The sequence below is a fragment of the Sturnus vulgaris genome, chromosome 1 (genome assembly GCF_052056855.1).
Source record: "Sturnus vulgaris isolate bStuVul1 chromosome 1, bStuVul1.hap1, whole genome shotgun sequence".
NCBI lineage: Eukaryota > Metazoa > Chordata > Aves > Passeriformes > Sturnidae > Sturnus > Sturnus vulgaris.
Genome location: NC_142243.1, coordinates 55,954,719 through 55,980,500, shown reverse-complemented (window position 1 = coordinate 55,980,500; position 25,782 = coordinate 55,954,719). Strand labels below are relative to the sequence as shown.

General features: G+C 35.3%; 1 protein-coding gene across 3 annotated transcripts in view; it reads left to right on the top strand.

Moving 5' to 3' along the window:
• Positions 1-25,782, top strand: part of CNTNAP2 (contactin associated protein 2) — a 1,082,030-nt gene that overhangs the window by 723,016 nt on the left and 333,232 nt on the right. For all 3 annotated transcript variants that reach the window (XM_088167403.1, XM_088167401.1, XM_088167409.1), the window contains one exon: positions 9,690-9,809. In XM_088167403.1, coding sequence (XP_088023529.1) covers positions 9,690-9,809 — 120 coding nt within the window. The remainder of the gene's footprint in view (positions 1-9,689; positions 9,810-25,782) is intronic.

The window sequence follows — 25,782 nt, the reverse complement described above, 5'->3', positions numbered from 1 at the left end:
GGCAATACAAGTGAGAATTGGAGTAGAATAAAGGGTATGGATTTTTCAAAATGTTTTTTATACCAACCTTGAAGCTTTTTGCATGGAAGAGAAGGGATAGGAGGAAGAAGGGAACAAGATGGTATTGGCAGTGCTCCTGTTACCTCCCAGCTGGAGGAGACTCAAACGAGCTCCAGGCAGCTCTGAAACTTTCTGTAGATGGGCCCAGTGTAAGACCAGAACAAATATGGTGAATATCTGAGTTTCTCTGACAATCTTCCCTCTCAGATGCAGGGCCCAGGAATGAATTACAGCTACACAAGCAACACTATCCAGATTTCAAATTAAATTGTGCCATTTCTATCCTGAACGATGTTTTTTTCAGTCCCAAAACACATGCTTGGTTTTCGTTTCTTTGGGTTTTTTTTTGGTTGGTGTGGTTTCTGTGTTTGTGTATCCTTGGATGACTTAATTCACAAAAGCACCTTGTTAAAAACTGGTGTCTAATTATAATTTCTTGTGATGTCTGTAGGTTGACACTATTACAAACATGCTAATTGTCTAATCTATGGCTTGTAATTTAAAATCACTGCAAAATTTGTTTAAAAATCCATTTTGGTTCAGCCATTTGTATTTAAATTAATTTCTCTCTTCCCCCCCCTCCCAGCCCAAAGCAAAGAACAAAGTTGAGAGACAAACAGAAGCATCTTTCATTTTTCCATTAGAGTTGCCTTTTTCTGTATTCATAGCATATACCTGGGTTGAGCTACTGCATAGTAGCTCAAATTGCGGTTTTCACCCCTATAGCAGTAATTTTCCTTATTATCCCAGTGGCAAATAAACTTGTGCTTTCTTTCTCTGATAGCAAAGCCTCTGTTTTTCCCCCTTTTTTACCACAATGGTAATTGCAGGTTTATCACTGACATAACTGAGCCTAGAGTAAACTTGACACAAAATCTGCACATTTCCATATATCTTGTTTTTATTTTTACTGCTTTTAATTTCATTTCTGTTTCTATGGGGCATATTTGGATATTGTGGTAATGGTGAGAACACTTTATTCGTTCATTTGGTCACAGAAGAAGCCAGAGGGAGCGTGTGAGGAAGATATAGAAGCTTTTAGAAGGCTGAAGCTTCGATCAATGGCAGTGTGAAGAAGGCTTATGCTCAGTCACAAAGGAACTTTGGTTTTGGAAAGTTTTAATGGCATGTGTCCTGGGGTATAATGCAAAAATGTGTATTCTATCACCATCTGTTAAAATGTGGGAGGGGTGGTGATCCTTATCTCTGTGGGAGATATCCTCTGCTGATGTGCCATCTGATAAAATCAGGGGGATGATCATCGTTATCTATTCACAACCCATCCTTCCTCCAGAAGATATATTCTGTTAATGGGCCATTCAGTCCTATTGTGTGACTGATAAGATTACATCATCCCATTGGGAGATGCCCCAACCAGGGGCAGGAGCCAAGCCTTTCCTACCTAGATAAAAAACTGGGGTTTGGGATGCGAAGGCAGACCTTTCTACTGGATCCCAGAGGAAAGTCAGACCTTTTCCACATCATCGCTGGATCTTCAGAGGAAAACTGCACCTTCTACAGGAGCACTGCTTCAACTGAACCACATCCATCATCCAGGAGGACTGCAGGCACCATTTATACGGACTGCTACCAACACCCTGACTGACAGGGTGTCAGGTTGTACTCTGACTCTGTCAGTGGTTTTATTTTGTATTATTGCATGTATTTTATTTTATTTTTATTTTTTTCCTATTAAATTGTATTACTGACTTGGAGTCTCTCAGTGGTTTTGCTTTCAAACCAGTACAGCATGACAGCCAATGCAGCTATGGACAGAAATGAACACTAGTCCAGATAAAAAGCACTAAAATTACCTCTGTTGGTTTACTCTCTATATTAAATGCAAAACGAAAAAAAAACAAAACAAACTGCTGCCTGTTTTTGTAGTATTTTTAATTTCTATAATTTATTTCTATGATTCATATATCTATAATATTATGTGTATACTATTGTGTACATATGCAAAATATAAGTATATTTTTCCATTGGGAAGCTATTTTAGAGATTTTGAGTTGCAAAGCTGCTGAGCATTGAGAAGGACTATGCTTGGGCAGGGGTTAACCAATTGTAGAAGCAATAGTTGAGGAAAACTGCTGACTTGTGTATCATTTTTTAAATTTAGTTTTGTAGAAGTGATGGTTATTTATGGCTGATTGGCCTTGTAGTTTATTGCTTGTGATTCTGTGAATAAAGCAAACATAGTTTAGGAATGAATTAACAGAAGTAAAACTTGTGGAATTTGCAAATTAATCTGACTGTGCTGGCCATTTTCATATGCTGAGCTTCATGAAAAAATTGGAAAATCCAGAGAAGAAAGAAAATAATATAGCACCTAAAAAAATGCAACCAGTGGTGAAAATGAACAAACTTGGCCGTTTCAATGTAGAGGAGAGATTTGTGTCTGCAAACAGACAAATGATGGTTTGCGAGGAGGAGTGCAATAACTTATCCTCCAAATTCATTGTGAATAGAAAGACAAATGATGAGTTTAAGTTGCAGCAGAAGAGCCCCGCAGTGTAGAGTGGAACAATTGCTGATACTGAAGGGCTGGTGGAGCTCCAGGCTGCCTTGGTTTATCAAGGAATTTACATCATTTTAAATCAGACTATATCAGGAATGATACATGGATGTAATTGAGATTTTCTAGGAAGTGGATTAGATTATCTTTGAGGTTCACCACAGCCATGTGATTCTGTTGTTACACTAATGACCACAAAATGATTCTGCTTTTTATCTCAGCACTTATTTCTTCAAGTATAATTTGAGTAATTGAACTGCTGTTTCCAGGAATAATTTTGTAGAATGATGGAATGTTTATTTAATGGGATGTTGAGGGTAACAGAATTGAAGCCTTGGGCTTTAGGCTAACTTTGTATTTGAACTGTCATGAGTAAACTAGTTGTGTGGTGTGGAAAAGACTCTTGTTAATGTCATGTGATGACGTGAAAGGATGAAGCATTGAGCTCTTAGAATTCGTCCTTGTCCTAGCTAGCTGTGAGAGTAAACCAAGGTAATGATGGTAACCCAGAAAATAACAAATCCCAGTTTCACTGGGAAGGTATTTAAAGATGCCAGGAGTTGTTTTTACTTGTACTTTTGGGACTGCAGTAGCTCAGTTCAGCTACTGGCAGAGGAGGCAACCTAGTCATGGCTGAAAAATAGTGCTTGATCTGAGTTTTGCTACAAGTGGAAAAATCAGTGGCTAAAGCATGAGCCATGTCATACACATCTGCGATTTGGTGAACTTGTTCATGATACCTTCTAATTTTCTCCAATTCCCTTATATACGGTGAAATTACCAGTTGCCTAATGGCACTTATATGTCAAAATTGCATTTTTTGCTAAGTGGTTGTTCATGTATAGCAACATTTCTTTAAGAACAGAGTAAATTCGTTTTCTTGCAGCTGCAAAATGAGCACACAAATTGTAAGTATTACACTCAGGGCTTTAGAGGTTTTAGTTTACTCAGATTTTTAGTTATTAATGAAGTCAGGAAATGCAGGTTTTCTATGTTCCATTGTCTTTAATAATAAGCTGATATTGCATTGGAAGGGGCATGTCACAATTGGATACTTCCTTAGTCCTTATTTTTTTACCTGGAAAGTAATTTGATTCTAACTGAATGAATTGTAACTGCATCTAGAATTGTTGCATTTCTTCAGAAAGAAATTCCTGAAATTCCCTTAGGCATCACAGTAGATCCATTTCAGATGTCAAAATTAATCTTTTTATGTACAGTTTTTGTACACACCATATTTAGGATGTGCATAAAGCTGCAGCTCATTGAGAAGTGTTGTTTTTGGACACAAACTTCATTGCAGTTCCTGACACATCCAGGAGTAGTTTCCAAATGCTCGTAGACGGGGCACAGAAATTTAGTACTGCAGCCAGCCAGGTATGTTGGCAGATTCCTCCTGCTCTGGCCTGTCCAAGTGAGCACACTGAGAGCAGCCACAGCTGCTTCCTGCACTGTGAGGGCCAGCAGCCTTGAAGATCTTACAGCTTTGTCCTACTAGAGCCCTGTATTTTGCTCAAAGTGCTGCTTCCTGTGCTTTTCCTTATCTAGGTAACCTAATTTTACAGAGGCATCCTAGCTGCAAGTACATGATATTTAGTGTGTGGCTTGTGGTGATCCACCTTCTGGTCATGCAGAACCTGCTTTCTCTAATAGTCCATCATAAATTTAACATGAAGAACTACTGTTGGGGTTGCAAGACAATTTTTTTCTAGTTAGGATTTTATCTTTGTTCTTCACTGCCACCTTTTATTTAGGGGAGAGTCTTATTTTAGCAAATATTTTCAAGATACTTTTTAATCCAGAAAGACTTTTAAAAAGGGGTCTTCAGCAGTAAAAAGCAAACCAGATGCTTCATTGTCTTTTGGCTTTTTGCATTAAAATCATTGTGTAATAAGTAGAAATGACAAGAAAAAAATTGTAGAACAGAGGTCTTGGTTACCTTAGAACCTTCTCCATGCAGGATCAGATTGTGTTAGGTGTTTTTAATATTTTGGAGCTCTTTTTCAGATGAGTGTGCATACTTAGAATGCTAAGTAGAAAAGTATTCAAATAGCTCAAAGAATTTCAGATACATACGCCGTTCTGTATCAGAATGGTGATGGTTTCTTCCTTCACCATTCTGATATAGATACAGCTCTCATTTCTTCCTTCTGTCACTGTTTGACTAATAAGTTTTTTTGGATGCTGGTAGTGGGTGATTGTCCTTGAGTTTTGATTTGTGATTAGTTTTTTACTTCAGCTCTCATAGGTGAAGGGGTTGTGAGCTTCTGTAAACCGGCAGCCGAAAAAGGTGGAGGGCAAAGGAATGTTCAGCAGAAGTTTCCAACCACATTTTCTTTTCCAATAGCAAATGAACAATGGCACCCCTAATATTTGGGAACCTGGTAAAAGCTACATCAGAAAACATTTCATCTCAAAGTAATATCTGAAATTATTACCTTTCACAGTGTGAGATGCAAAAGTAAATACTTGTTCACACTTACTTTTGTCTGACTTTAACAGTGCATATACTTATTTTAAGTTAACTATAACTGGAGAATTAATTTTTAAATTTCTTTTACTTTTCCTTTTCTTAGACATTATAAGGTTGGGTTCCAAACTACAGGATTTGTATATCCAGACTTGAAAAAACTGGCAGACATAAGGCTTGGTTCCAACCATTACAGATACTGTCCTACAAAACAGCAACAACATTGAAGTAGTATTGCATCATATTGGCTTTTTGTGGAGCTTTTTAAAAACTTTTTAATATACTTGAGGTAGTACAGCAACCCAGCAGCTATATGTATTCCTTCTGTCAGAATACAGAAGAGTATTTTTTACTCGTATATATCTTGCTTTGACTATGATGAAATATCTAGTTCTTTTAACTTATCTTAAAATAATTGTAAGGCATCATTTCTCCACCATATTGCATTGCAATGAGTAAAGGATGAGTATAGGTTTAATGTGGATGTGTACAGGAAGAAAATTCTGATGACAGGAACTTACAGCGTATATGTATTGATGTATAAAAAATTATTTTTTAAACATTTTCCATGTTCCAGTTATCTTCTGAATAGATGTTACAATAAAGCAACAAATCCTATTTTATTATAATAAAATAAATTTCAGGCATGACATTTCAGTGTGCAGCTATTTCTTGAGTAAGCTTGGAGTTTTTTCCCCCCTTCATTGTATGTTTATGCTTTCAGGGCTCAAGAATTGAAAGAATTGAAGAGTTTGAGTTACATAAACCCAAGCACTTCACGGTCTATTTAACTTTCAGCATTTGTCCAAGAAGTTGAAAGTGCTGGACATTGTGGATCTCATGCATTGCCTGGTTTTGTCACTTTTGCTGTCATTTAATTCCATCCATTTTTTTGTATCTACACCTTTGCTATGTTCCTGTAAAGCTGAGATTTACTCCTATATTAGCAGGTGTTTATAGGAGTTCCTGAAGCAACCACATTCAGTGACAGAAACAAAACATATTGCAATACATTCATTGAGCCACGTAGTGCAGACTGTCATGCTAGGTAATCTATTTATAATGAGTTTGGCACTTATAAAAGGAAGCTGTTTGTCAGCCCTAAAATTAAAGCTGCCTTTTCGCATAGTGATGGAAAAACTAGTTCACCAAGGTGCTAATGAAATTTTATGGGAACATCATATAGGGCCACAGAGTTTCTAAATCCTTTTTGTCATTCAGCTATTCTGCTTTTTGGAGATACCCAGCAGCTGTGCCACCTGTGCAGGATAACTATCCCTTGATCTTTACACCAGTCAGAAAGTAAAACAGGAGTGAGAACATCTGCTTCATTCAATCACCTAAGAGCCGCTGAAATCTAAGAGATGTTGATTCTTTCCAACTTTTGACTAACAGTCTTAAGCTGGAAAAAATATTCTGTAAACTCTTTTTGAACTATTTTCTTTTCTTCTAATGTTTAAAATAGAGGATCCTAAAACCCAGAAATGAATGTTGATTTCCCCATCCATCACCACATCCCCTTTGGTGTTCAGAACCCATGAAGAAAGGCAGCAATGAAAATGCTCTCGAAATCTGTGCAGCTACAAGGTTTGCTGTTAGTATTTGTTTCACTCTAGGCTGTTCTCCCTTAGCCTACTTACCTAACCAAGCTTTTCTAAGAAAATATACTTTTCCTCTCAAGGCATGTTCATTCAAATCCACTGTTGTGAATGTTAGCTTAGTTAATGGTGAACTTCAAAACACATTCATAGTTGCATTTGTTAGCTAAATAAAATGACTGCCTAGACCAAGAAACTTAGAGAAGCTTGATGCTTCATACCAAAAGATATAGCAAAATTTATATGAGGTTTTTTATGTTTATAATTTTAAAACTTTTTATCTTCATGTTGGAACACAGAAAACCCTTTCAAATTTTATCATGAAATGATTTGGTAGTCTCACTTTGGTCTGTATTATTCAGGAGATCAAACTTTTAAAAGGCTATTACATTTTTTGGTTAGAAGGCTATGCATTCTTTTTTGTGCATACTTTTTTTCCTGATTCACAGAGCTTGGATCACTGTTCTGACCAGGTTTTCACCACTTGCAGCTTGTAGACAATTTTTGATGCAATATGAAACCATGTAAAGAGTGAAGAAGCTGTTTGCAGGGTTTTTTCCCCCCGACTTTACTCAGAAAGAATATAAGTGACCTTTGAAAAACTATAACAAACTGATAGCTGGATTTATTATGCTAGAAATAGCTTATCCAGACATCAGAGTGCATATGAGTTTTGCATTTAGCTTGGAAGATTTTGAAGTTTAATACTATTCTGAAGTCCCTTAAGACTACATATGTTGTGTATTTGGACCAGTTACCAAGAAAGCAAATATACATTTTTGGCATTTCACTTCTACTGGCTTGAAAAGCAAAAATGTATTGCCCTTGTGTCCTCAGTTCTTCGACTTTTTTTGTTTATTTTTCTTTCTTATCTTCCTTAGTGGAATCAGCACTATAAGTTGAATTTGTTTAGAATATCTCATTCTTTGGCCTTCATTTAAAGAACAATCTTAGTTTCTATTATTTAATGTTCAACATAATGTTGAAGTTGAACAAAGCAAACTTATTAAAAAGCAGTCTTTTCTGTGCTGTAAAACTAATACCTACATACCAGTTTCTATTTCTCCCATTCCAGAAGAACAGAAGAAAGAAGGGTGCTATATCTAAATCCCTTAATTTTCTATAAAAACATTTGACTTTCATATAACATTCTTCAATGTTGTTTTCTGAGTTGTAGCAGTATTTCTGTACAAAAATTGGCCTGTGTTCTCAAAAGCAGCAAATTTGGATAAAAATGCCATATGGCCTTACATAAAGGTCTGATTACTACAGAGACAAAGCTCCCCTGGTTTTCTGAAAGAGTTTAAAAAATAAAACCACAAAATTTCATTAAAATCACAAACAGTATTTCTTATCTTCTTGACCTGGAGTGCATCCATTAAAATTTGCCAGTCAGTGTCACAACAATTATACCTTGACAGAGTTAGTATTTTATGATTTTTTTCTTTTAGGTAGTGTGTAGAGAGTGAAAGAAATACTTCTGAACAAAATAGGTTATGAATTCCTTATGAATTCTGCATAAAGTGCCTGAAAACAGATAGAGTCTCCTTGATAATGGAAGAATATGTTGACCTTTGTTGGTGCAGAAAGGGGAAATGGCTTAGAACGTATTACAATTTAATTAAAGTGTCATCTACTTGTATAAAATTTACTTTATGTCCTCTAATGAGCACATAAAACTTTCCAGGAAATTCCTTCTCTTGTAGCATCACAAGGAAATTGTAGATAAATAAGAGCCTTTAGCCTCGCATTTTTGCCACATTAATAGTTGATTTTTTTTTAACTCCACTTTCCTTCCCATGTCTTGAGATGTGGTTAGAGGGCTTTAAATGTGTGTTAGTGATCAGTCACTCATCATCATCAGAAACAAATCAGAATTCCAGTCAGAAACCAGCAAAAGAGCTCGATCTTATGGACATTTGAAATAAAGTCAGTCCTGGCAAAGAGATTGCTTGCAAGAATTGCCAACAAATTACATGAATTTTTAGAGTGGATATGCAGTCTGATTAAACAAACAATTCGTTTCTTTCAGCAGCTGATTGATTGGTTCTAAACAAAAAAGCTGTGCCATTTGGTCCTTAGAAGCAAAGCAGCATCACACATTGCTTTATAAAGAATGGTATACAAAAATATTTATGTAATCCACCATTTTTATACATATATACACACACAACACTTTCTATAAATTATGTTTTACTTTTTCTTAGCATAAAATTATTTCTTCATATTTAATGCACATAATTTTGTAAAACTTCTACATTTGTATGAAAATATGGGAATTGCTAGAAAAATTTGATCAACAATGCTTATTATCATGTCTGAGCTATTCATCATAACACAATTTGACGAACAATTTTATGGCTTGAAATAGAAAGCAATACTCAATGAAAAATTGAAACAAACATGTGTGCTAAATCAATTAAACTTATTTCAGCAAATATTGTGACATTTCAGATCTTGCTGGGCCAGAGAATTAGTTCTGTACGTATGTAATAGAGTAATTGCATAGCTGTAACTGCATAGCTGTGTAGAGACAGGTATTGCAGGTAGGGAGAAATTTTACAATTTTGAAAGTCAATGTTATTCTGAGTTGTAGTAAAAGATGAACAATTGCAAAATTTACTGAGAGAAAACTCATAAGCTCTTTTAGTATTTCTTGAAAAAAAGCTTACGAGTAAAAGTATGTTTTATCAATAGAAGTAATAGAAACTTAAATAAGAATGTAAACAAAGTTATCAATTGTATTGTAAAACATTAAATATACTCTTGGAAAAGTGTTATTTTTCTTCTCTCTCCCCAAGCTGTTAGAATTTTCTTCTTATTCTGACTTTTCCTCACATTTCAAAAGCAGAAATTACATGGTGCAAGATTTAATCACTTTTTTAATTTGGGAAAGATGCTTTGTTTTCTGTGAACCTCAGTGATATTGCTTTAATGTCAAAGGTACGATTCTTTGTATATGAACAGGATCCATTAATTGTCCTAAGATTTTTTTTCCCCCATGTTACAGCTATTCTTATTTTTCTGTTTTATTTCATTTCAGCTATTTATGAACTCTCTTGTGAAGCATACAAACACTTGGGCAAAACTTCAAATTACTACTGGATAGATCCAGATGGCAGTGGGACCCTGGGACCTTTGAAAGTTTACTGCAACATGACAGGTAACTGCATTGTACTTACTAATTAAGTTGGATGAAGGGGGCATTTGTTTTTTGGCCAAAATAGGAGAAATAGGCTGTTCATATTTCATATTTCTTGTTAAAAGAAAAAGAATTACTAAGAGTTTTTCATCAGAGATCGTCAAATCTGCAGTCACTATTCAGGATAGACTGAGCAAGGCAATAATTAATCCATTTAATAAGTTTTTTAAATTGCACCTATTAGTCTTAATAGGTGTCTGTATCCTCAATGTTGCATCATTAAAAAAATTTTAAAAGATACACAAAGAAAAAGTCAATAGATATGGCTATTTACCAAAACTGTTGTATATCAAGCTAGTGGAGTTCAGTAATATCTGTTGTTTATGGGGCATTGTAAAAGTCAGCTTATCACCACAGGCAGGGAATAGAAATTAATTACAAAAGAAGCAAAACGTTTTCGTTTTCTTTATTGTTTGTTTTGTCTTTAAAACTAGGTATGTCCTTCTAACACCAGTTAAACTCTGGAGATAATATTTATAACTAATTATAATTTATTTTGATTTTGTTGCATGTTTTTATTGTTTCACACTTTTAAGACTAGTTTTGTATTCACACTGAAAGTATCCAATCTTTGTCATCTGTGTTGCCATGATGAGACAGGAAAATATGATAATGAAAAACGGCAATTTTCTGCACTGAGAATATATTATTTCTTTGTTCTGTTAATACATAGCAGTTGTCTTAGCACTTTTTCTGATATGAAATATGGGTAGCTGATAAAACAAACATGTACTCTGATTTTCCCCAAATTCTGCATGACAAGTTTTAATTTCATTCTGTTTGCATTGTAAATCTGGCATATGCCTGAGTCCTCAGACTCCATTATCAGCAACACTGTCTCTGGCTTTTTAGAGATCACAGGTGCTGAAGCTCTCACAACTATTCTGGAGGCAGAAACCCTGGACATATCTGGGGCTGTGGGATGGGTTTTATCCAACTGGAATGGGAGAGATTGGGAGGGATTATGGCACATGCAGCAAACCCCAGATCAGGTACTCATGGGTAGACAGCCTGTTGGAGAACAGGGGAATACCACTGTTCCATGTTGCCATTAATGTCTGCGTTTGTATAATGAATTCACACCAGATCTTCCTAGATCTGGAAGTGCTGTCATCCTATTTTGCCTGGAGAGACAGGCCAACCCCTCTGTCCTGAGACCCAAGTGTAAAGCTACTCTTTCGGATCCTGAGCCATTTAGAGCTTTTTAAATCATAACTAGCACCTTGAACAGCATCAGGAACTAATCAGGCAGGTACTGGAGGAAACAAGGCCAAGAATGCTGTCATATGAGTGATTTCTGCTATTCAGAACTACTGTGTTCAGTGCTAGCTATAGGTTTTGATTACTCTTCAAGGGTAAATTTGTAAATTAAAAATATACCACCCTAGTGGGGTTAGGCACAGAAAACTACATTCATCCAGTACTGCAGCATTGTTCATTTGTTTTAAATGTAAAAATAAAACAGAAGGTCCTAGTAGCTTCTTCAACACTGGTGGGGAAAAAAAGAAGTAAAAGTAGTAACTTCATTTTACTAACGTTTCTCATCTACAAAATAATTTCAGAGTATATAAATGTGACCTTTTCCTAGCCTATGCATGGAGATTGTGAATATTAGGATACATAATTTAATTCATTTGGATGTGAAGCTTGCTGTGGAAAAATGCAGTTTTCTGTTTTAACTGGATCACCCTCAGCAGCAGCTCTTTGGTACAAGAAAAAAGCAGTTTGCACTAATATCCATATAAATGTTTCCATTCTAAAAATAAAAACCTAAAACAACTATTTCTTCGTTGCAATTCAAATGACTGCAAGAGATATGTGAAAATCGATGGAAAGTAATTTTAATCTGTGCTTCTAAAACTGACAGTTTCCCAGCTGAGTAAAGCTCATCACCTGTGTACATACTGTGTAGTGCCTGTACGTTGCAGCTGTCACAGTTTTTGTCTTCTTTTGATCAGTTGTCATCTGAGGCACTAAGGCTGGAGGGCAAAGAGCTAAAATTTTAGCACAGCACCTTAAATCTTTTTCTGAATCTATATAATAGGGTATTATCAGCAACATGCATACTGGTGTAGGGAAGGAGGTTACTTGAGTACTTCGCTTCATCAGTAACACAGTTCTATAGAACTCTGTAGCAATGATACTTATCTTGTCATTTAACAGAAGTCACTAAAGCATGAGAGAATCAGAGCAGAATTCTCAAAATATTTTAGTACCAGCTTGTGCAGTTCTATGGTATTGCTAGAACTACATTTAAAAAATACTTAAACTAGCTGAATTGCTGAATTACTTTTTTTTTTTTTTTGTGAACATAAAACTAAGTAACCTACAAATTTTACTATACTGATTGGTAAGTGGAGTATACTAAATGAAAAAAAAAATATGGCAAAGTAGCTTAACTATATTTTCCTCTCTCTCTAGTCTGAGAGACAAATCTAAATGTTCCTATTCTTCCACTATGTTAAACAAACATCTCTATATTAAATTACTACTCAAGCTACTAATGCACATTTTAAATTTGCCTTCTTTCATTGAGGTGAAACTAGCAAGTAGAGAACATTTTAATGACTAAAATGTGAAGTGCAACTTGCTAGTTCTATTCCTTGACAAAGCAAGTCCATAAAGTTGGCAAAGTTAATATCAATATTTGCAAAACAAAGTGGCTTAACAGCTATGTACTACTTTCACAATTAATGTACTATGGTTTTACTGGAGCAAAATGTTGGATAGTGAGCTTCAGTCTTACTTGACTGTAAGTCTCCTGAGGTAAGGACAATATCCTGAAAAGCCACTGAAATTGTTTGTTGAGAAAATGTGTCTTCAGCCCTTTAATATACTATATCACAAATATTGAGTCCCAAAGTTCATAATTGTATTATTGTATCAACATTTCACCTACAGAATCTCTATTCAGAAAGCATTAGTGTACCCAAATGTGCCAAACAATATTAAAAAGGAAAAAAAGAGAGAGAAAATTGTGGTGCAGAAGACAGCGGTCTGGGCGTATTTCTGGGCATAATCCATATCCAAATTTAATGTGTCATAATTTAGTAAACTGGTGAGTGTCATGACAAGATCCCCCCCTTCACAGACATTGCTGTGGTAACTAAAAATTTTTCTGGTTTCTAAGATGTACTGGTGATTCAATAGTGCAGTCAAAGTCAGAAATATGTAATTGCATGCAATCCCCACAGCAGTTCATGGTCTCTAGGAACAACTCTATTTTCAAAGAAATCCCCAAGCTCCTTCCTTCAATTCTCTTGTCCTTGTATTCTCCAAATAATGGTTGTACTCAGGGCTCTGTTCTGGTAGTGAAGAGGAGCCAAGCACTTACATTTTATTTCCTCATATTGGAATGAAGATGTTTGTGATATCACATTCAAACTATCTATTTCTGATGCAATAAAATAGCTGTTAAAAAAATCTAGGGCATAGCTGTTCATGTTGTGCTGTTTTCCAAATAGTAGTTATCTGTAGGAACTATGTAAATTATAGGAAGCATTTTTTTCTTTGCCTTTCTTTTTTCTTTTTTTGAAAAACAGTATTGAAAATGTTTAGAGGTAGAAAGTTAGTATTTTTCAAATTAATGCACTTATGGAAAAAGTATTCCTTGATGCTGTGTTGTGACACAATGTTTAACCATTGGAGTGCTTTTCAGTTTAGCCTCTTTTGTGGCTAAGATCAACGGGGAGCTCTTTTAAAGCTCTGTCATCTTACCCTCTTTCAGAGGCAGGTCCACAAGGCAAAGTTAGATTGCATTCAAACTGTTTTTGTCCAAAGTTGGAGGATTGCTCTCTCAGTGTTCAGTTTGACCTTTCTCCTTAATTGGCATTAGAGCAGTAGCTGTAGTGGAAAGAACTGGTCTTTTAAGGTATTTGTTAGAATATCTTAATATCCTAAATTTATTATGCAAAGTTTGAGTATATTGCAGCTTCATTCCATGCTCTGTATAATATTTCTGAATCTTTGGGCCTGATTAATTTTCCTCTGACAGATTTAGTTTCAGTCCCATTGAGAAAGACACAAGAAATAAATTGATTACTCCCTGTTTTTAATGTTTCTCTTTTTCTCTGTTTGGTACGAGGAGGATGGGGGGAAAAGTGTCAGATGAGTAAGATTATTAAGATCTTACCTTGTGCATTTGTCCTGCAAGCATTTTTAGAGTGATGAATAAGAAGAGGAGCAATGCAGAGGGACCATAAGGGCTGAGTTATTTATCCTAATGGCTGTAAGGGACGTCACAAGGACAGGCAGATCAGCATTCCTGTAGTTGCTTGAGGCCTGAAGCCAAGGAGAAGAAAACCATAGCCTGCTGTTTCAAGTGTTTCATCAATTAGACTACTGATGCAAAGTAGAACGGAAAGGTTTCATAATAGATTTTACCAGAAGATATGTCAGTTAATTCTTTCTATTTGTCCTGAAGTCTTTATGCCTCCATGATGCAGCTTTTATCTCATTTCAGGATCCAAATAGCTGCAAGCATAATGGCTCCATTTGAGTGGTACTTAGCCTATCTCCTTTCTAGTACAATTCGTTTGCCTCAAGCTGCTCATCTTCAAACAGTTGTAGAAATCATTATGAGTATTCATAGCCTGCCTCATTATGGTCAAATGTATGAGGTGACTTCTCTACCCACTGCCCTCCTTTCCTTCTCTGTCTTCATTTTTTTAACAGAAGTGGCACATGTAATAATTGCTGCAATGACTTTGTGAGCAGACATTAAACAACCACAACTGTTGTAGCCTGTGACTTTCCTCTCTGTAAATAGTGGGTCAATGGAATGCTTTATACTATGACATATGTAGAAACATATGGCGTGAATATAAATGTGCCATCACTACATGCTGAAGAAAAGTGCCCTAGAAGCAGTAAATGTTTGATTCTATTGCTCGTATTCATGTAATCAGTTCTCTCAGATGAGAATTCTTACCTGAACGTCCAAGGTACCAGAACTTTTATTCGTGCATATATATATATATATATATATATATATATATATATATATGTATGTGAAAAATATATGTGAAACAAAAAGTTGAGCAATTTAATTCAATGAAGTAAAGATTTAGGGAAGAAGTTAATAATTCTTAGTTGTTAACTAGAATAGAATGAATTTATATATATTTAAAGGCAAGAAACAAAATGACAAAATGCTAAGTTGTTTAATGACAATTATAGGGATCTTACCTAGTGTAATCTCATTGCATAAAGCTTTCAATAATAATATTTGAGTCCCTTGCCTAAAATAGAGGAAGAAAAATGACTTAATTCTTACATATGACGTGTAGATTCTATTTCTAACAGCATGTCATACACTTTTCTTTCCATTGTACAGGGTTTTAGGGAGGCCTTTTTAATAGTCTGCCAGTCATTTTTGCGAGTTAAAATTACATTTGAGAGGTAAAAAGAGGAACAAATACTTTAAATTAACTGGGGCTGTTGTTGCAGGGTATCCAAGTTTGTTTCCTTGAAGATGAAACAAGAGCAGAAACAAACATAGCAAAAAAAAAAAAGAAAAAAGGAAGGGGAAAAGTATCAAGGAATTTAGGACACTGTTTTTGGTTGTTTTGACTTATCAAGCTAGACTATTAAAAAAAAAAAAAAACAGAGGAGAAAGAGTTCTGAGAAAGAAGAAAATAGTCATTGAAGCATCCGGGCATCATGTCTAGAGGAGCATCTCTGATGACAGACTTTCTTCCTAAGGTGACTTCATCTTCCAAGCATCAGAGTAAAATAATAGACCCATGAGAAACCTAGAAACAGAACAGACTATGTTTACATCTTTGCCTGCCAAGTTGGCTGAAGCATCCTGCATCTCAGCTTTAATTCATTGATTATCTTTTTCATCTGCTCTTTTTATTCTAGGTTTCATTGGCACATGTTTTCATTTATAATCAGCTTTTCTCATTGTTGTTATTTTTAATTTATGTCAAGTTTGGCTTTCTTGCTTGTTGTGATACTTTAATGTATCTCAACAAATTTGACTAGTGTATTTTCCCCCCATGCTGTGGAAAGCAGTACTGACTTGCTACAAAAGTGATCATGATTGTTTTTCCATTTGGATACAACTTTCCACACAGCCTCAATCAGTTCAGGGACTGTAATTATCAGCCTTTATCTGGACTCATTTTGATTATATGCAGCTTGCTGTCTGGCATCCTTGTGAAATAAAGGAAAGAAAGGATGTTTTTCTGTTTGTTTTGTTGGGTGTGCCTCAGGTTATCACTAAAAAGTGATGTTGTTAGGCACCCCTGTGCTTGGCAGTTATTTGAGTTTGACTGGTTAAAACCACTATATAGATGGCAAGGAATGAGTGAGAGCAGTCTGTTGCTGTGTTCTGTGACAGCATGTCAAGTTTGTCATATTGTCAGGCTTTTAAGGATGGAAGAGTAAAGGACTACAACCTGGTATTAAGGGCCATGGGATTGTGAGGGGTTTTTTTACTTATCTTTTATAATGTTCATGACTTAAACATATACTGCCATAGAAACAGCCTTCACACAGAGATGAAGGTTCTAATAATCTCAGGGGTCATCATAATATAAAATCATAGAATTTGGAGAGGGTGGAGAAAAAAAGGTTGCGAATCAACACCTGGTGACTTCATTAAGCAAAAATGTGTAATAATAAAAATGTGATGTCATGACTTTAGGGTTTGAGTAAATCGTTTTAAATTTAGTGATGTCATGACTTTAGGGTTTGAGTAAATCGTTTTAAATTTACATGATCCTAAATAATGTTGGAATATCTCTATATTTTTCTGCAGCCACCCTTGCATGTGTAGAAAGCGAAAAGCTATCCTAGTTTGCAACTGCAGAGAAAATATCTAAACCATAAAACAAAAAATATGATGTGATGTCTGCCTCCAGGACAAAGTTCTTGATTTATTCTGTTTCAGAAGAGAACAAAGCTTTATCATTGACACTCAAGGTGGCTTCTTAAGTCACCAAGTAATAGAAACATTTCTTGCTGTATGACTATATTCCTGTAATTCTTCATCTTTTTTCTGCCCCATTTCAAACTCTGAAGCATCATATAAGAATATACCTGAATAAAAGTATGTCATGTCATCATCTTAATGCATTTCAGATGCTCATAGTTGGAGCAAACATCCACACATCAGGCATACGATGACTAAATGTCTAATGACCTCAAAGCATGAGAACTAATCGGCTTTTGAGAATGACGTAGCAGTTAGTTGAATATAAAACAGAATCTCTGTTTTGCTGAATTCTTTGGTCTAGGAGAAGCAAAAAATCATCACATCATGTGCAATCAGAAAATATTCCTCATTTGTTGAAAATCAAGCTCTCAGAAATTAGAATACTACAATCTTTTTAGAATTCTGTGCATTGCAGGACCTCACAAGCCTATATTTCAAGAAATACATCCATAACTGGGGGAGTAGGAAAAAGGGATGGCTGGAAATAAAATGATGATCAGTACCATCTACTGCAAACTGTTACTGTGAATGTTAGAAGCAAATATTTAGCTCTGGATTCACTCCCACACACTTGCTTCCTACTGGGGATGTAAGGAACTTGGCACAAGTTGCTTCAGGCCAGTGATATGCTTCAGTTATCCCTAGAAAATTGCTCCTGTAGAGAATATTATCAAAAGGCCAAACAAAACTTGTGTTTTCTTGTAGAACTTTTATTATTGCTTTTGGTCAGAAAATTAAGGGCAACTTAAGGCTAGACAATTAAATTACCCCTGAAATAGTGGGAGTTGGTAGTGGTTTGTAAATTTTATTTTACTGTGATGATAATATTTTCTCAGGGTTTTTCTGTTGTTTGGTGGGAGGGGTACAGATGATGTGAGGTGTGTGTTTTTGCATACTCCCTATATCACTGGGAAAGCTGCTCTATGCTTCTGTGGGCTTTGAGCTGTACTGCCTCAAAGCCTGGAGGGTGTGAGTCACTAAGTTCATGTGGGACTTGTGGTACACAGAAATGTTTTACCATATGTGCTTCTCCCTTACTGCTTCCTTGTCCTTAATCAACAGTGCAAAGAACATCTTCTCATCAAATCCTATCCAGGGCTGCTTTTTACTGACTGCTACTTCTGTCTTGTCTTGTTGACCGTGGGACTAGGAAGAACACCATTTATCTGTTCAGAGTTGTTGCTATTGATAATTTATCTGAAACGGGAATCAATGTAGCTAAATGTTGAAAGAGCAGATTAGTTAAAAGGAAAAATCTAAAATCCTCTTCAGACCAAAAATGGTGTATTAAGTTCACTTATTTCTGAAACAGATAGTCAAGTGATGAAAAAATTACAGGCAATTTCTAGGAGTGAAAAGAGATACATTCTATTCTAAAATTTCCAACCAGCATTCAGGGTGCAGTGCTGCCACCCTGATGTGTAATTTTCTAGAACAATTTATCTAGAAGGGCAGGTAAGCTGTGTTGTCACCATTGCTGCTAAAAATTCTCAGGCTTTCTTTCATGCTCTGAAAGACAAGTTTTAAAAAGAAACTACTTGGGCAATGAATAAGCTGCAGAAGAGATCCATTTTGATCTGTACTTATGCATCGAGGGAATGTACTGCTGCTACAGTTTCCCCAGGAGATGTACAGAATGATTCTTTCATGTCTCCCTCCTAGGACTTCCTAATAAGTGAATTAGTACAGATTATGTAAGAATGTGATTATACAGTGATAAGAAGTTTTTGTGTGAAGGCTGTCTTTAAATGCTCCTAAAAGACCCCAAGATTATTTACATGTTTGCATTTTAGCACTTAAAATTAGTCTTAGTGCTTTTCTACAAAGGAGAATGAGTACACAGTAACTATAATGTGAACCTACAGATAATATTTTACTAATTTCAAGTATGGGCACTCAGTACTCATTTTAGGGCAGCACCAGAAGTAAGCTGTAAATTCCCCTCCACCTCTTCCACATGGTGGGAAAAAGGCTGAAAGGGGATAGCAATGAGAGCAAAAATGACTTAAATTTGATATTATCTGGAAACGGGGGAGTTATTTTGCTTGTTTGGGGGTTTTTTGTTGTTTTATTTTTTTTAAGCTTCAAGGTCACAGAAAGTAGTGCTTCCTCTGAAAATATAGTAGTCAACCAGGGAATGTTAGGAAGGGACCACTTAGATCCATTAAAACCAACGAGGAATTTTCCTGGAAGAACCAGATTTGATTGCAACCTAGTGAGATTATCCCTTGCTCCACAGCACCAGAAAGTGAAGAACCGTTGAAATAAACAGGATGCAACTTAAGAACGAACTAATGCTAGCATTCCATATGGTTTAGTGAGAAGAGTTCAGCCAACGTGACCATAAGATGAGCTGTGAAACTTTGTACAGTGAGTAGGGAACATCTACAGCCAGATAACTTCCAGAGAAAATGTTTAGATTTTGAATGGAAAGATGCAGTTGCAAACCAGGTCTCTTGTTCTTAAGAAGGTCTTAACTGATAGGTGTAAGGATTTCCTTTCACTTGTGTACTGGAAGTCAAGTGTTTCAATGTTAGGGGTCTGGGTTCATTTTTATTATGTTCAGAGTTCACATTATTAAGAGAATTAGCATGCTTTCTATGCTTCCTGCTTTAGAGTTTTTTCTATCTGCTAAGGCAAAGGTTTCCTTTCTTCAGGAGACCTGGAAATACTGGCTTTACCTAGTATGTTTCAAGATATGCTGCCCTGAGAGACAGTTATTGAGGTAATAATCTTCTATTATCCTAGATGAGATTTATTAGACTAACTCTGAGCACACTGAAGGATTCAATAGTAAGCAAGTTAGGAAAACTGTGAGAAGAAATTATTGCCTTCCTAAAATTATTTTTGTGGGTTTTTCCAAAGCAGTACCTTAAGCTTTGAGATGATATTTCTCCAAAGAAAATAGCTTTTTATCTTCACTTTGGGATGCACTTGTGCACCACAAGTAGAAATCACAGTAGATTTTTTTTAGACCTATGTTTGCTGACTACAATGGAATAAGCTTGTCAGTAATGATAAAAAAAATTAAATATGTTTAATAGCATGTCAGTAGTAGTAGGAAAAAATACTGTCACAAAACAATTGGAAATGGCAATGTTGTAAATTATTGTGTTGGCTACCTAGGACCATCACTTGGATTCCCTTCTTCTTAGCAATAGCTTGGTGGACAAGAATTGGCATTCTCACAGAAAACTTCTCTTAGAAGTTCTAAGAGAACTGAACTGAACTGAATAGAAGCTGACTTAGCTCTCCAAAGCCTGAGTGTGCATTATTTGTGAGTGTAGATCAGACATGTTTCTGTCAGAAGCATTTTTCTACTTGAAGATGCATTATTGCTAGTTTTGTTCTGGTAACTACCACAGAACTAAGCTGGAATGGTCAATCTTACTTGAGTTGTACAGTGAGCATCTGATGAACAACTAGCTGAGCCAATTGGATGCTAACCAAAAAGTGCACTGAGACTATTCATGTGACTGACATCTCTGCTAGGCAGAGTAGAAGCAACTGGGGCAGATTCATAAGTATTTCTGGTCAAGACTTATTAGCAAAAGGACTTACTTATGAACTTGCTTTGTGCACTGGCATGAGTATTCATGGCTTGTCTATCTCATTGAGTAAACCAAATTACTTAGAAATGACAGATCTATAGGAAATAAAAATTACAAAAAAGGCACTAACCTAATTAATTAATGTTGATATTCAGAGGGGCTGTCTGAAATTTCTAGTCTTTGCCACTGTGTCCTGGAGCTCTGAGTGGTTGCTTCACTTCTGCCTGGCACTTCTGCCATAGCCATTGCAGATTTTTGCTACAACTGTCTTATTAATATAAAAACTGTGTTACTTAAAGCCCAGCTGTATTGCAAACCTATACTTCCAAATGCTTTGCAGGACTTTGTGGCATCTGCAGTGGAAAAGAAGCACTGCAGATGCCAGAGACCAGCAAAACACTTTTTTCATCACATCAGAGATGGAAGAGAATCAAATTAGAGTAGCTACTGTTTCAGCCTTCTTCCTAGGTAGCAATCTTATGGGTTTTAGCTGTACGTGAAGTGCCAAAACTAGACAATTTTTCAAGATTAAATTTTAATATTTTCAAATCACATAATGTTTTTTGAAAGTGTAACTAGAACAAAGATAATTTCTCCACTGTCCTTTTGTTTCCAGGCCTGGGAAATGCCATCTATTAACTCAGTTGCTAACACTTGGTTGAAATGCATTTTAAACTAGTATTTTAATACCAACACCAGTATTGAATCTCTTCCTATTCCCTTATCAATATTATTTTTTGCTTCATATGGTTTCTTAGTTATTTCTTCAGATTCATGAATGAGACTGCATGTGGAACAATTGTCAGTACTACCTATGTGCTTTTAAGCAAATAAAAAAAGTAAACCTAAATCGTGGCCCAGACCTGTGAATATTTTGAGGTATGAGTCAGTTCTCTCAAATGGTCTGTCCTTTTGTCTCTGTAAAAATTTCCAGAGTTTATTTAATGTTTTATTTCTTCTAGGTAGGTATGTTTTTTAGGTTTGGGGCTTTTTGTTTGCTTGTTCAGTTTTTTTAAAAGGCAATAGAAGAATCTTTATCTTTCATTTATTTGCAATATATTCTTATGCCTGAGTGAATATATGCCAAGTGACTGAAATAAAATAGATTTAGAAGAAAAAGAGACTATACACCCCTTTTCTATATATCGCAAAGATTTTTCCATTATTGTGAAATTCTTAAGACGTTTAATTTTTTTGATCTTTTGCTTTTGTTGAATTTAGTGTTCACTGAATTTTGGCATTGGCATTTTAGTGCCAGATATTTTTATAAATGGCTTTGTTATTGGGATCCAATCTTTTTTCATGGGCTAAAAAAATGCTACAAATGAAAGCTGGTTTTGTATCAAAAATCTGAGATTAGTTTTGGTTCTTGAATTAATGATGGAAGCCTTTTACTTTGTGATAAATTTCCTTAGCTATCCAGTCTGCATGTTTAGTGAAATTTTACTCACTAAGTAGGTACTCAGTAGATGACATTATAGTGTAATTTCAGCTCTACTGAAACGTTTGAGTTGCAACATCAGCTACTCTGAAACAGTTTTCTGGGTACTAGAAATTAGGAGATCCCACTGTAAGCAAATATGTTAGTGCTGGGTAAGAAACAGTGTCTGAATCCTGCATGCTCTCTACTCTGTGTGCAGTTCATGCAGAGGAAACCAAAAGCCGTGATTTCACCTCTGAAATCCCTACACCCAAAGCAATGTATAGGGTACAAATCCCCATACTAAGCACTAAACTATGTATAATGGTAGTTTTTGTTATTTAATTAGGCAATGCTTTGGTTTATGTAGTAATTAAAACGGGATTCCTAAATCTAAATGAGGCCAATATGATTCAGAATAATGATGAAATAATTGCAAACTACCAAGAACATACACTAAAGCTTGCAAGTGTAAGTTCTCCAATCAGGACGCACCTTTTGAAAGAAAAATAAAAAGTTTTTCAGGAGGTTGCCTAACATTCAGTTTATTGATGGAATAATTAGAAAGGGTACTTCAGCACACTATATTCCTCTTCCTGTCTGTCTACAGAGTGGGGTTAGCATGAAGTGAGAGAGGAGAGTGGAGTATGTTCTGGAGAGAGCTAAGTTGGATCAGTCAAGTGTGTATGGTGAGGCTTCAAGCACTTAGCAGATGGTAGAATGAAAGGTAAGGGGAGTTTTTGTGGTAGCACTTGAGACCTGCATTAGTCTCTTTCTGTCTCTCCATGAGAATAGAAAGTCAGCCAGAACAGCTCATGGTTTCTTACGGTCCAATCTAACATAGTGAAAGCTTTGAAGAGCCCTCCAGGATATCCTCTGAAATATATATTTTTTAACTCTGTTACTTTTTTTCAGTGATTCTATGAAGACCTGTTTGGGATCATAGCTAAAGGATTGTGTTATGTTGCTCTGTGAAAGAAAAAATCAGGCAGTAGTTGATTTTTTTAAACTGCATGTGCTCCTACGATATGCTAGAATAAACTGAAAGATGCTTTAAAGGAGACATTTGATCTTTCTGTTTGTATAATATTTCTTTAGATGTGAGGCTGCTCCTCAGGAAGTAGAATCAGTTGTTGATTCTTCAGTTATTCAACTGTTTAAAAAGTTTTCAGCCCTTGCCCATATTCTGTTCACTGTACTGAAAACAATCACACTTAATTTTTTATGTCCTTTTTTCTTGACTTTAATGTTCCTTAATCTAAACTGAACTGCAATTGCCATCTGTTAGACCAGGCACTTAAATGATCCAAGTTCTCCTTCATATGGCTATACTGTATCTCATTTATTGTCCCTTTCAATATAGGATTATTTTTAAACTCATGCTTCTAATAACGCCCATAGGAGGTAATTTTTTACATTGGGTCCAAATCAGATTTAAGCTTCTTCCCTCAGGCACTGTTTTTCAGCATAACAATATCTCTTGTTGCAGTCTTTTTTCTTTGAAGGCATGAGTGATCTCTATTCTGTTTCTCAAGGTACTCTTGTCATTAGCTTTTCACATACAACTGTGTTGAATGGTCCAAAACCATCTCTAGTAACCCGGAGAATTCATTCTCTACTTGCTATTTCACTAGCATCCCTTGAGATTTCTAACAAGTTGCATTGGAACAGCCATTTCATTATCACTTGTCTGGAAACTTTTGGTTCCGTGAAAATTGTAATTTGGTCACTTCCTTCCACTCTATTTTGTAAAGTATCTGAATTTATCTATTATATATATAAATTATTAGAAAATTATATCATTCAGTATCACTGTAAGTTCACAAAATAAATGAAGTTTTCTTTCCTGAATTGTTATGAAAGAGACTATGTAAATACTAGGCAAGTTTATTTTCTCACAAGACACCATCATAAGTAAAAAAAGAGCATACGAGTCTTAGTTAAATTTGAAGGTTCATTATTATCTTGATCAAGAAAAAATGAAAGGAAGGAATGAAAGGCGTAGACATAGAAAATGAGTACAGGAATGCTCAATTGCATTTTGGAGTTGCTCCTAATCGCCACCTAAATTGATTGAGAAACTGACTGACTTTCTATAGAATTCAGTTCATAAGAACACTCTTCAATTATTCTTTTTTTTTTCTTAATATTGGATTTTTCTGGTCTAAACCCCATTTTCTACATCAGTAAGGTGATAGCAGTTCATATCACCACAGTAACTGTACTGCAAAATTGGCATTTGCAAATCTCAGGAAAGATTGTCAAAACATTCATTAACTTCAAACAAACATATATTTTTCATTTTTATAAACTCAACTGTAGCTCCTTTGAAGTTCATAGCCAAATTAGTTTTAAATTGCTATATATACTTTTAAGCTTTTCTATATAAACACACACCAAGAGAAATATAAAAGGATGGAGAAGAGGACATGGCCTGTAATTTTTTCCACATCAGCTGTATACATCAGGTCTTGTATCTACAACACTGTTGCAAAAAAGGTGATTAGTATATTCACATTGCTAATGACTGTTGTGTTACCATCCCACACAATTTAACAATACCAAGTATGCTCTTACAAGAAAAAGAAATGGAGACCTTATAATATGAGATGATTACAACTGTAATTTTTGTCCTCCCTAGAAGGCAGTCCATTTTTAAATGGATTATGCTGTCTCGTTCCTTGATTGATTTGTAGTGTAGCACATTGCAGAACATGGTGCCGTAATCTAACTGCAGTAATTTGAAGGGACAAATGCACTGATGATGGTAAAAATCAGGATGTCTAGTAAAGAACCACCTCCAGGCTTTTATATGCTCAAGAATTCTCAAAATCATCTTCTCCAAGATTTCAACCAGGAACTTAGGTGTTCTCTCATACATCAGCCAAATTTTAGGTCAGGAAACTGCATCCATCAAAAAACCCACCACAGATATATTGAGGGAGAGAGAGAGAGAGCAGATGATCTTTCCTGAGAAATCAAACTGTTTTCTAATTTCTTGAAAATACCTAATAAAATAATATCTTAAGCATAGAAGTCCATTAATGAAAAAAAAAGTAAAACTCTACTAGCAATAGATATAATTGTAACTTAAAATAAAACAGGAAAAATGTGTTTATAGCTGTGGAGTACAAGTATAATGTTTTCTGAAATTTATTTTTCAAACTTATTTTCAGTTACTTATCATTACAAAAGATTATTTAATTTGTCAGAAGCAAGTCTTCTTGCTTAACTCAGCACCAAGCAAATGAGTGAGGAAAGTTCAGTAATATAAGAAACTGACCATCTCAGAATACTCAATACTCAATAGAATAATGATAAATATCATAACAGAATGAAATATGTTGAATATTAAGTGGGAAAAATAATTTCTGTTAATATTTGATTTGATCACTTGAATAGCTGGTGATTAAGGAAATTTTTAATTTCATTTTTCTTTTTATTATTGACCCATTACTGATACTTATTGATTATTTTGTTAGTCACCCAGTTCACTTTTTATTGGAAAAAGGAGTGGTGAGTGGGCAGAACTGCTAGTCATTGCAACTGAAAAGTATTTTCAGCAAAATAAATTGTGTCACTATTGTCATTTTAAGGAAACAGATGGTCATTTCCTCTCTTAAAAAATAATTCTTAAATTAAGGAACTTTATCTTACCGTAATATCTATCTGTTAGAGAGGAACTGTTTCACCAAAGAGTAATGCACAGACTAAATTACAGGGAACCTATTTTCTCTATAATTGCATCAAATGTATTAGCAGTTTAGATCTAATTAGATTGTTATTAGTGAAAACCATTATGAATTCTATTAAGAATCTGTGGTTACTGGTTTTTGACTTACTTTTCAAAGAAAATTATACTTCCTCTTCACTGCTAAAAACAAAATAACGGAACAATACCCTTTTTTCTTACCCTGTGCAACTGCAACACACTGTGCACCATTAAAAAAAGCTCTAAGATATGCATTTGAATGAAGAAGTGGTCATCTTGGAGGCCCTTATCTTCCTGAAGTGTTAGCA